The sequence below is a fragment of the Schistocerca serialis genome, chromosome 4 (assembly GCF_023864345.2).
Source record: "Schistocerca serialis cubense isolate TAMUIC-IGC-003099 chromosome 4, iqSchSeri2.2, whole genome shotgun sequence".
Classification (NCBI taxonomy): domain Eukaryota; kingdom Metazoa; phylum Arthropoda; class Insecta; order Orthoptera; family Acrididae; genus Schistocerca; species Schistocerca serialis.
Genome location: NC_064641.1, coordinates 347,646,121 through 347,659,605, shown reverse-complemented (window position 1 = coordinate 347,659,605; position 13,485 = coordinate 347,646,121). Strand labels below are relative to the sequence as shown.

The 13,485-nt window shown below is 40.0% G+C and overlaps 1 protein-coding gene across 1 annotated transcript in view; it reads left to right on the top strand.

The window, feature by feature from the left end:
* LOC126474116 (esterase E4-like) overlaps window positions 1–13,485 on the top strand; it is a 61,475-nt gene that overhangs the window by 19,655 nt on the left and 28,335 nt on the right. The window contains exons 4-5 of the mRNA XM_050101542.1: window positions 1,067–1,252; window positions 4,194–4,387. Of these exons, the coding sequence (XP_049957499.1) occupies window positions 1,067–1,252; window positions 4,194–4,387 (380 nt within the window). The remainder of the gene's footprint in view (window positions 1–1,066; window positions 1,253–4,193; window positions 4,388–13,485) is intronic.

The window sequence follows — 13,485 nt, the reverse complement described above, 5'->3', positions numbered from 1 at the left end:
AACAAGTAAAACTTTTCTAGGGTCTTGCGCAGTAGTTTGCCATGTCCCTGATCCGTACACTTCACGAACGAGTTTAACTGCATGGTGTATAGGGAAGTCACCTTACAAACCTGGTTCTCATATATCTTCCACCTAAAAATGGTTTCTGTTTGTAAGATACTGAGATTTTATCTTAAAAGTAACAGTTTTGCCCCGGATTACATTCTACACAAGAAGATATTGCAAATAAATAGAAGAGAAAACTGATAATAGATTCAGAGTGGACTAGTTTAGTTTCAGGAAGAACAGTGTGTCTTTAATGTGCGACACTATCCATAAATTATTTTCCCACATTTATTTGCAACTGCTCCCTAGTAAATTTTTGTGTTTGAGAGATGGAATCTTATACGTTTTCATCGAATTTATACATTACAGGTAACATCATACTAAATTATTGCTCCTTTTCCTGAGATTATTATTTTATCTAAATGTCGCATTGTTTAGAAGACGTAAGTGTGTGGGAAAAAACATCTGTAACCTTTAGAAATACAAACCGAAGACGAGTCAGATCGGTACAGTACTCAACCGGCATAGAAAAACTCACTGAAACCCTTTGCACAGAGTAATACACAAAAATTTAAGGTTGTAAGAGCACATTGATGACTAAGTTATATAAATCAAAATACTGAATTATTCGAATAGTGAAGCAGCTCTACGCCCAGAGATCTTTCACAACTGCATTTGACACTACACAACAGTAACAGGGAAAATAAGGATAAATATTACACACAAGTGGGTTTTTATTGTTGGAATCACGACACAACAGAAAAAAATGACAGTTCTGGATAGTTAGGTTTTAGGTCAGTCGACTCGAGTTTATGAAGACATCATGCATTACACAGGTAATTTACTGGGAAATATGACCATGTATTCTTGTGGTAACTGCAAAACAGTTGCGTTTTCTGGGAAACAATGAATTGCACTTAACAGTGTCTTAAATAGAATAAATGACTGTTTCTTCTACAAATTCATTCTGGTAAATAGCGTTGTGATAACTCTAGCTGAAAAGGATCGTTTTATTTCGAAGGTTTCCTGAGTACAGAAGACGCTGCATCCCCAGGAAACTTTGGCCTGAAGGACCAGGTGGCGGCTCTCAGGTGGGTCAGAGAGAACATCGAGGCGTTTGGCGGCGACCCCGGCAGTGTGACCATCTTTGGCGAGAGTGCAGGTGGCGCCAGCGTACACTACCACATGCTGTCCCCACTCTCCAGAGGTGAGTCTCCAAACACGGAACCAGAATGGAGAACCGGAATGCCATCGCCACAGTAAACATGAAGAACCATCGGGATTCAATTCGTGTGTGGTAGTTTAGCGAATTATTTCTTGACTTTAATTAAAAGTATTGTCACTTCCGTACAAGGTTACTCTCCAGACATTTTTATACGCAAAGGAAACATTCCCTATCACTTACATTTTTATTATATCTTAACAAATTTCTTATATTCGTACTATTATCAGCCCCAGTTTATAACCTCACAGTTTCTGCCTTCATCATTTATTTTACTACTCAAGTAGTAAATCTCATATACTACTTTTACTGTCTCTTCTCCAAATCTCTATTTCCTTGACATCACCTGATTTAGTTCGACTACATTCCACTGTAATTGTTTTATAAATTACACTATGAAATGGACGGCTGTATCAGTAATTTTTGTTGGTGATGATCAGTTTCAGTGTATCATCAGACTGTCATCGGGTCTCCTTGTTTTCTTGAGTAGTTTATCCATTACTGTAGATTCATACCCACTGCTAGTAGCCACATGCTGTAAGATGTTGAGTTATCTATGCGCTTCTTAGACATGGAAGATCTAAACAACGTATGGAGCATGGCATGGAAAATGTATAACATGAAGACTCACATATGACAACATCTGTAGTCGTAGCTTTTCTAATATGTTTTGTTAATGCTTCCTGTTAAGTCTGGTTATCCTCATACAAAGAAAACTGGTAGTGTTTCTCTTTTATATTTCAATTGTGAAGCTGATATTAGGACGCAGTTCATTAAACTTGTCATGTAAACTTTGACTGACTGATCTGCTTCCGCTGAACAGTGTAAGTGTGTCATCGACATATTTCTTTGTAATAGATGATGTTACTACTCAGTGCCTGTAACTCACTGGACAATTTTTTTTCCTAAGATCATCCATGGAAATGTTTCCTAGAGTCCTCACCAGGCAGTTATGCATTATTAAGCCAAAAGGTTGTTTATAGAAGACCCAATTGCATGCCAGCCGGCGTGGCCGAGCGGTTCTAGGCGCTTCAGTCCGGGACCGCGCGACCGCTACGGTCGCAGGATCGAATCCTGTGTCGGGTATGGATGTGCGTAATGTCGTTAGGTTAGTTAGGGTTAAGTAGTTCTATGTTCTGGGGGACGGATGTCCTCAGATGTTAAGTCCCATAATCCTCAGAGCCATTTGAACCATTGTACCCAATTGCATGAAAAATAATTTCGAGAGGAAACTGTATCAAGATCACGCAGCTCCACAAGTTGGTGGCTATTCAATTTATTGTATGTCATTAGAGTATTTTTTTTAAATTTTAATTTTTTCCTCAACTAGTAAATTTGTATATATATTAGTCACAATTAATAACAGCACTTTGGCCTCAACTGAGACTCCAGTGTCTTGGATAAGCAGTTCTAGTTCCGTTGCATTTTTAGCACATGGCTGTTTATAAATGATTAGATTTCTGTTGTGAGCTGAATCAATTTTTGACTTAAATGATTGGGTTGAATTCTAAGTTTAGAAGCACTGGTTTCATGACTATACACTCTTTCTTTCGAAAATCTGAAAATATAGAAAAATATTTGTGAACCGCTTCTTTAGTTTAGTCCTGGTATTTATCAGGAGGGATCCTTAGGAATATAGAATATTTGATTATCTTCTAAAAACCTTTCTGTTTCCTCTATGCACTCGTCTTTAGTAAGGGTAACAGGAAAACTGACTTTGTCTGCATTGAGAATTTGTGATTTTTCTTCATCTAATTCATTATTGACTGTTCTAATTATTCCCTGATCACTTTTGTGGGATCTCTGCCTTTTGTCATCTATTACACACCCCTTAATAATGTTGGCTACAGTAATTCGCCCTTGCATTTCCTTTGTTGAATAGTACATAATTAACAATGGAGTACTACTCCACTGTTATTTATGTACTGTTCAAATTTTACTTTTTCGTTGCATTACCACCACACTGTCAAAAATATTACTTACTGTATGTTCCTACTTCAGTCTAGACGTGTTACTTCTCTTCCAAAGTTATTTGCAAATATTGTAACTTCTTTGGTGATAATACTCAGTAAAAATCTGAAGATGGCCTTGTAAGCCGAAAACCGGTTAACAATGAAAGTAATATTGTAGAACAAAAGCAAACTGGTGCTTTTCATTTATTATAATGTTGTTCTACCAAGAACTGAAAGAGGATTCTGTTAACACCTGAGATTCTACGTAGAGGCCTTAAAAAATATGGCCATTTAAGTCACATATTCTATTACTCGCAAATTCACTCATGAAAACTTGTTGGGTACTCCCCGTTGACCTAGTGTCACGAAATATGGCAAGAAGCAAGTTTTCGCAGCAAAAATCAATAAAAAATCCGACAATTGTTAATTTGTAATTACAGCAGACGAAAATAAAATATATATTCTGTCGTTTGTTATCCGACTTTAGACTTAAAATTAAAAGATTGTCGAAAGACATGGAATTCCAGCAACTGACGTCTTACCAGTATCTATGTCGATAACAGAAAAAATCTTCGAGATCTTGATTTGCAGGAGCGATGAAATGTTCATACAAATAATTAAGAATGTACGGAACCGTCGGAGCGAAAGTCCTAATAGCATCTGGCCAATTTTTATTTTTTATTGCAGAGTGTTACTACAAATCTTAAAAAGACATATTTCACACTACATTCCTGCTTTCGAGGACTGTCGAATATCGTTACTCAAATTCAAAGCAAAATTTCAATCTCATTGTCTCAGTTTGTAAATATTGAGCACACAACAATGTCGGTTGTTAGAAGTATCTCGACCAGTTAATTAAATTTTGGGTGTTTACACAGAATAAACTAATGGGTGAGAGGAATTGCTAAGACAGTCTATATGCATTTGTCATCGGAAGCTGCTGCAATGACTTGTGTGTGCTGTTTATCCATCAGGTCTTTTCCACCGGGCGATCTCGCAGAGTGGCGTTTCCGTGACGCCTTGGGGCGTACCACTGCCTGGAGGCCTGCAGAAGGCGCAGAAGGTGGCAGCCCTGGTGGGATGCCCCACAGAGCCCAGCGCCGCCCTCGTCGACTGCCTGAGGAGTGTGGACGACTACAAGATCGTCAACACGACACACCACTTTACTGTTAGTGACATTACTGTTCTTTCTCATAATTTTCAAATAGCTCATCGCAGCCACATTTTCCATTTAGTTCTTACGAGCAATGCTATTAAACACATTCTTATAGCACTACTAGAAATAATTGACCATTAGGTCAATGAATCAGATGGTCCTATATTGCGAAAAACCTAAGAACAATGGTATTTTGCATTAATGGAACTGTCAACGCAACTATGCGAATCTTTGTACACTAACTATTTGTGTGACTACTGGCTTTAACACGAATGAATTGATTACATTGTTTTGTTTCAACTACTTCAACTCCTTCTGTTAAAATTCAATGCAGGTTCAGGGACAATACTGACATGTTTCCAAGGACGCTTTCACTACTGTGCTAACGTCAAAAGTGAAGCAGAATCCCCAAAAAGGAAAAGTGAGGCAAGGTAGGCAGATACAACCGAGATTTTACTACCACAGAAATTAGTGTTGGACTACCCATACTGGCAATGAACCTCTACTCCTAGTATATAAAACGCACATAACGCCAATACTTTGTGTGCCTGTGCACTTAGTGTGCTATTGCTAGGCACTGGAAAAGTTTGTGTGAGACCAATACAAAGTCTCTCAGGTCCACAACAATAGCAATATAAGGCCTTAACGGCACGACAACATTAACTAATCAGAAATTACAGTTTTTAAATGAAATGTGTATCAGATGGTCACTGTAATTAGGCTATTTCGCAACGACCAGCAATTTAGACTGATTGTTTTTATGGACTCTCTAGCTTCGAAACTGAACGACTAATAGATGGAGAAACGCTCTCTCCACAGCATAAAGTAGCTTCAGTTAACAAACAAAACTACGGGTACGAGGTACTAAAACCACATGTGCATATTTTCAGAGGTGTAATGACCCAGACCTCTTTAAAATTATAAATGAATTCAATTCAATACAAAACCTATCTTGAAACACCAACCAAATGGTTCGAAAATATGTGTCATGTCTGTTCTTTCGGACTTTTTGATCCAGTTGCCACTGCGACACAAAGGAATTACAGACATCGGCTGCGTGTGGTGATTGTTTTAAATTAATGGCGAATGTTGAAAATTGGGACTGGACCGGGGTATACAATTAAGCCAAGGATGACCAAAGATCTCATCAGTGCGGTTGCAACCAGGCCCGAATTTTTACGGGAATCCTCGAAACGCCACCAGTAATGAGGATAGCGGGCGACGCGCCCCGCGTTGGTAGTGTGTGGGTAAGTTGAGAATTTGGGTCTGACGGGAGGCGTGCTAGGGCGGTTCCTGCAGTCGCGATGACAGCTGAGTCGGGATGACTCACCGTTCGTCAGTTCTGCCCAAGGTTCCTACATAGAGGGTTCGTCCAGTGCGTTCGACAGCGGTAGTGCGCTTCCGCGTGACGTCACTGTCGAGAAACGTCAGCAGCGCGAGACGTATTCTCAAGTTCGCGTATGATGCCATTCCTCGCATACCAACGTTAATCTACTAAAACTGAAGGGCAATGTAACCAGTAATGGGTTCGATAGAAGTTTACCTATACAGGGACTGAATGTAACTACTTACTAAGACTACGAAACTCTTTGGTTGTCTTTCTTGTAATGAAAAAACTATTGATTGTGCCCCCTTAACACGTATATTCTGTTATTTAATATTTTCTATTAGATAACTCAAAACCTGGTATCCTTTAGTCCGTTTCCAAATATTATACAATTTTCAATCGTATGTAAACGCAACAATCACAACAGCCTCCAGTTTAGTAAACATGTTTTTGCGTCACAATCGGAAATAGTGTATGAAACTTTTCTCATGCAGATGTTAAATAGTAAGGAAACGCTATGAGTCCAGTTACTTGTCACATTACTACGCATGATGAAACGGAAGGTAGACGATTAATCGCCCCATTTTCAGCCATTTGAAGAAGAATTTATATACTTTAATCGGATCTGGAATGAACCGCAAAAGCTCTCCACCGGCGTGCTGTTTTCTTCTGCTGTTGTTTGGTCCTCTGTGCCTTTGCTGATGTGTTGAGGTGTCTTATTCGAACAAAGGTTCTGGTCGTAGAACACATTGTGATGACCTCTTGAGAAATGGCTGGATATTTCCCAATTACATATATCGCCAGGTTTCTAATCACACTGGCAGCTTCACACAGACTATTTCCATGAAAGTTTAAAGATAGCTACTGCTTAACAACTTCCGTCGTGCTGTACTGTCCGAGTCCAGCACTCACTCCCGCGCCCTGTGCCATACTCCCCCTCCGACAGCACTGTTCCGAACTCCCTCGTGTCCTCTCCAGAAACGATGCTCCTCCCCAACCACCATACGCCTCTCTTAGTAACGAGCGCTGTGATTGGCTAGAGCGCTCCCTCCATGTCTCCAAGACAACGTATCTCCACAAACATATTGAAACACATACGAAATACTGGAGTTACGTTTAAATAACTTGACATTAAATACATGTTGCTATGACTCGACCATAAACACGCTCTAACATACATTATTAAATACATAAACGAATTAAATAAATATATATCAAAGAAATACCAAGCAAAAGTAAGACAGTAGCCTAATGTCTCTGTGCTTTCTAAAACACAGTAATATTTAAACAATTTCTTCATGAATAGCATATATCTGACACAAACAAAGACATAGATGAATAAATATATTTTTTGTAAGCATGCAGGGGCAGATGTGGATTCTGACCACAATCTATTGGTTATGAACTGTTGATTAAAGCTGAAGGTACAGAGTTTCAGGGAGAGCATAAGGGAACAATTGACAGGAATGGGGGAAAGAAATACAGTAGAAGAAGAATGAGGAATGAAATAGTGAAGACAACAGAGGATCAAGTAGATAAAAAGACGAGGGCTAGTAGAAATCCTTGGGTAACAGAAGAGACACTGAATTTAATTGATAATACGAGAAAACACAAAAAGCAGTAAGTGAAGCAGGCAAAAAGGAATACAAACGTCGCAAAAATGAGATCGACAAGAAGTGCAAAATGGCTAAGCAGGGATGGCTAGAGGACAAATGTAAGGATGTAGAGGCTTATCTCACAAGGGGTAAGATAGGTACTGCCTACAGGAAAATTGAAGAGACCTTTGGAGAAAAGAGAACCACTTGCATGAATATCAAGAGCTCAGCAAAAAAGGGAAAGCAGAAAGGTGGAAGGAGTATATAGAGGGTCTATACAGGGGCGATGTTCTTGAGGACAATATTATGGAAATGGAAGAGGAGGTAGATGAAGATGAAATGGGAGATATGATACTGCGTGAAGAGTTTGACAGAGCACTGAAAGACCTAAGTCGAAACAAGGCCCCGGGAGTAGACAACGTTTCATTAGAACTACTGACAGCCTTGGGAGAGCCAGGCCTAACAAAACTCTGCCATCTGGTGAGCAAGATGTATGAGACAGGCGAAATTCCCTCAGACTTCAAGAAGAATATAATAATTCCAATCCCAAAGAAAGCACGTGTTGAGAGATGTGAAAATTACCGACCTATCAGTTTGATAAGTCACGGCTGCAAAATACTAACTCGAATTCTTTACAGACGAATGGAAAAACTGTAGAAGCTGACCTCGGGGAAGATCAGTTTGGATTCAGTAGAAATGTTGGAACACGTGAGGCAATACTGACCCTACGACTTATCTTAGAAGAAAGATTAAGGAAAGGCAAACCTACGTTTATAGCATTTGTAGACTTAGAGAAAGCTTTTGACAACGTTAACTGGAATACTCTGTTTCAAATTCTGAAGGTGGCAGGGGTAAAATACAGGGAGCGAAAGGCTATTTACAATTTGTACAGAAACAAGATGGCAGTTATATGAGTCGAGGGACATTAAAGGGAAGCATTGGTTGAGAAGGAAGTGAGACAGGGTTGTAGCCTCTCCCCGATGCTATTCAATCTGCATATTGAGCAAGCAGTGAAGGAAACAAAAGAAAATGTCGGAGTAGGTATTAAAATCCATGGAGAAGAAATAAAAACTTTGACGTTCGCCGATGACATTGTAATTCTGTCAGAGACAGCAAAGGACTTAGAAGAGCAGTTGAACGGAATGGACAGTGTCTTGAAAGAAGGGTATAAGATGAACATCAACAAAAGCAAAACGAGGATAATGGAACGTAGTCGAATTAAGTCGGGTGATGCTGAGGGAGTTAGATTAGGAAATGAGACACTTAAAGTAGTAACGGAGTTTTGCTATTTGGGGAGCAAAATAACTGATGATGGTCGAAGTAGAGAGGATATAAAATGTAGACTGGCAATGGCAAGGAAAGCGTTTCTGAAGAAGAGAAATTTTTAACATCGAGTATAGATTTAAGAGTCAGGAAGTCGTTTCTGAAAGTATTTGTATGGAGCGTAGCCATGTATGGAAGTGAACCATGGACGATATATAGTTTAGACAAGAAGAGAATAGTAGCTTTCGAAACGTGGTGCTACAGAAGAATGCTGAACATTAGATGGGTAGATCACATAACTAATGAGGAGGTATTGAATAGAATTGGGGAGAAGAGGAGTTTGTGGCACAACTTGACTAGAAGAAGGGATCGGTTGGTAGGACATGTTATGAGGCATCAAGGGATCACCAATTTAGCGTTGGAGGGCAGCGTAGAGGGTAAAATCGTAGAGGGAGACCAAGAGATGAATACACTAAGCAGATTCAGAAGGATGTAGATTGCAGTAGGTACTGGGAGATGAAGAAGCTTGCACAGGATAGAGTAGCATGGAGAGCTGCATCAAACCAGTCTCAGGACTGAAAACCACAACAACAAGAAGCATGCTGCTACCGTTTTTACGTGTAACTGTGGAGTACTTATGGCTTGACGTGATCAATAGTAATCGGCCACTTTGACCTCCAATAACTCATGAACTATTCAAGTTACATGCCTATAATTCATACTAATTTAGGTTTACACTAATAGCTTTCTAAAGACACATCGATCGACGAAATCGGACGAACCTTTTACATTTTGGAAATTCGTTGTTGGGGGTTGCTTGTCTAATTTACAGTCAGATACTAAACTTGAAACTAATAGATATATTGAAAATCTGATGACCCATCTGAATCGTCGTGCAAATAACAGTAATGTTTATGTTTCTTTTTGAGGTATCGTGATTCATCTAGCGATTATTAATTTCTATACGAACTGTGAAATGTCTGCCATGATGGTTTCACAAAGTCCGCAATCTTCGGCGCTCCCGGCATAGCCATCTCCTTCATCGACACAAAGCACCGTCCTCGTCACAGCGGAAGTCTCAGCCACGCGGCTGGACCATGCGCTGGAGCTACCCCTCTCGTCTGGCTAACGCCCCGGCTGTCTGAGCGGCCGCCCAACTCCGAACATACAAAACTTCCAGGGCGCCGCAACTTGCCCGTTACCTCACAGCCTTAACCACTGTTGCTAACATAAAGGAGATAAATATTTCTCCTTAATATTAATTAAATGAAATTAATCTTGCTCTTGAGAATGGAAAGACAAGTATATTAAAATAAAATGAACATGAAGTCTCTCATCTTCATAGGAAAAAAAAAATTAAATCTGGTATCCCCTTGAAGTTAAAGCTATTTTAGAACATAAAATTTCTCAACACATAAGGAGATTAAAAACTAAAATAAAGGAAATGTTTCGACTAATTTCTTCATGAGTATTTGGTCCTGTGCTTCTTGCCACTGACTTTATATCTTTTCTGGAATGTCTCGTGAAAGGATCTACCACATTGTTGTGTCAGTTATCTGTAATCATGCAACACTATCATGTCAGAAGTCCATACCAATCTTTATCTATTATTGTTCTCCTGTAGCATTTTATTCCGTGATTCTATTTAAGAAGCGTGCTTAAATTATTTTTTAGCCAGTTAACAGCGTTTCTTTTCGCATTATGATATGGCACTGCGTCTGGAGTCAGAAAATCTGCGGCGGTGAAGATGGTTGGAGATGTTCTGTGACAGTCGCTAACTTTTGCTTAACTATTTGCCAAATTTCTCTGACTTTTTCAAACACAAATCTGTGTTCTGCAGTATCAAGAAGGTTGTATGACGCGCTCATGGGCGAATTTCTGAGATGTATAGCATGCAGTTTGGAATTAGTTGATATTTCCTTGCTGACTGCATTATACCAAGTTGGTTTCACTTTAGAGGGAAAGTTCCGATCGTGGATGTTTTTTCCAAATTGCTGACCAGTCGTTGTTAGGGTATTTTCTTTCAATGATATTTTCTTCCTTAGCTTTCATCAAATATGTATAGCTGTCCTTTACTTTCGTCAATTGCTGTTCTGAGAGCATCGATGAAATATGACTGTCTTCAACGAGAAAAGCTTTTAAGTTGCAAAGACTAGTTGGTATATGCTGCACATCTGTTGGCGGTTGCATGCTTGCAGAAGCAATTTCATTCAGCAAGTGGGCCGTTAAGCTGTCCAGCAGCTGCTTCCATGGCTTGTACATTCAACACACGTATAACGCTCGTGACCTGTAACTGGCATCAACGAGATTTAAGCCTCCTTTCCTTGTGGGGAGCATTGTATCTCGTCGAGTTGCCTCATACCGCTCCCCTGTACAGATACTCGTATGATTGCAAGTATTTTTTTGTAATTGATGGTAATGGTGTGTTGCATGTTGCTCCTAAATTCAATACCCAAACATTTCAGGTTGTACTTCCGTCAACTGTCCCTGAATGCGTATTCCTATGCCTACGTTCATGATGCCCGCCTTCCTTATTTAGTTTGGCGCCAGAGGGAAGTTCATATGTGTGTACAATCTGAAGAGCTTTTGCCACCTCATTTTCATCTAAGACCAGGGCGCCCAGATCATCCGCATAAGCGTTACACACTATTTTCTCTGCGGTTGATATGCAATCCTTGTAGATGATGCGTGAGTGTCACGAGGAGAGGTTCTATTGCTATTGCGAAAAGGGCCATTGACTTTGGGCAACCTCGTCGTACGGATCCAGTCATCTCAATCTCTGTGCTTAGTTGTCCGTTCATCAGTATTCGTGCTACACAGTTTTTTTTTTTTTTAATATTTGCTGAATAATCTTCAGTTCCATGATTCCGAGGAGATACTTATGATCTACTCTGTCAAACGCCTTCTCGAAGTCTAATGACACTAATGCACATTTTATTCGGCAGACATTTGCGGTAGATATTATATCCCTATATTCGCATATATTCTGATAGGTATTTCTGTCTTTGCCTAATAATGTTTGGTACGGGCCAGTTATAGAGTTAATAACCATTTTATCTTCTTGCTGTTAAGCGGGCTGTAATTTTGTAATCACTGTTGAGTGATGTTACTGGACGAAGGTTTCCTATTCCTTTGCTAAGTGAGATTTTAGGATTTAGAACTATACTCCCTTCAGGAAATTTTTTGGAAATGTCCGTTCATGAGTGCGTTGAACATGCATAGCTTGCTTTTATTTGTGGCCGGAACAAATCAGATCCTGGCGATTTATGTTTTGGGACTCTGCTATTGCATCTTACAGTTCGTCCTCCTCTATTTCAGCCGTGAGGTTTCATACTTACTCTGTGATAATTCTGCCTGAAGACGTTCCTTACAAGGTCTCGCCGCGCCCCGTCGTTTGTACGTTTGTTGGACATGATGTCTGAGATATATTTATGAACTGCCTCTTGAATTTCACTCTGTTTTGTGAGACTGGTCCCATCAGGTAACTTCTGTCAATATTTTTCTGTTTCCTCTCTTATTCTTACCCATTACGTGATACATAGCAATTTCTTCCACTTCTACAATGTTTTGTATCCTTGCTCTGATTTTGAAACCTTCTGACCGTCGCCGCTTCAGTGCTAAGAGTTTAGCTTTTTCTGAATCCGTGTATACTCCTCTATTAATCATGTGTCCAGGGTGTATAGGCCTCTAAGGCAGCTAAAATAAAACTCAGTCATCTATTTAATCCAGCAGCTTTTCTGTCGTGAGTTGTTCTTCAACATTCTTCTTATTTTAGGCTTAGCACATTATAGTCACCAAGCTTTGGTAGAACTGTATAGCGGGAATAGTTTTTCGCATTCCTTTCATACATTAGTAAATGCCACATGACATTCCTCATCTTGTAGATGTGTAACGTTGAGTTTTCTTAAGCCCCTGGCTCGGTAAGTCTCTCGTTTTTGTAAATTTATTGTGGTGATATACGCGGCATGATCAGAAATCATAGTGGACCAGACCTCAGACGGGAGTACATGGTTCTTTAGGTTGGACGACACGTAAATCCTGACCAGCCTGCTCGCTGAGTGGCTGGTAAAATATGTAAAACCGGGCTGTGCGCCATGTGTATGTTCCCAGGTGTCGGCTAACTGCAAGTTCTAAGGACTTGTTAGTCTGGAACCACGTGACCGCTCTGGTCGCAGGTTCGAATCCTGCCTCGAGCATGGATGTGTGTGATCTCCTTAGGTTAGTTACTTTTAAGTAGTTCTAAGTTCTAGGCGACTGATGACCACAGATATTAACTCCCATTGTGCTCAGAGCCATTTGAACCACTCTAAGGACTTGAAATTCGGTGTCTGGTCTTTCGGGCTAAGGGCAGAATTAAAATCGCCGGCTAGGATTACATAATCTTGATGTGTACAGAATAGATGAACGATTTAACTTTTTAAAAAATCCGCTCTAGCATGCCTGTTATCGTTGCCAGATGGTGCCTAAACGTTGATGATGCGGACTTTATTAACAGTCACTGCAGTTCCTCTACTGTTTGCAAGCTTTACTGTTTGTGTGTCACGGATGCCTTCTTTCGTAAGAATGGCGGTTCCCAGTTCTGCACCGATACCAGGGTTAGTTATGGCGTTGTACCCAAGTATCTTTTCTAATTTAATATCTGTTACTTTCTGCAACAGTAGTACATCAACGTCAGCTGCTTATAGGAAGTCTTGGAGATGTTGCAAATGTAAGGAGGAACGTTTCTTATTAACATTCAACGTGGCGATTTTGAAAGCATGTGCAGCGATCATATTGTCTTATTCATTATCGAAGTCAATGTTCGTCTTAAGAAGTGCTGTCGGACTTATATCCTTTTTCACATTATGTTCCGTCAATGTTTTATCCATCGTGTTCGATTCATCTTGCCGGGCAGAAATCTGTCCCGTTCCTCCAGTTTCATTCAT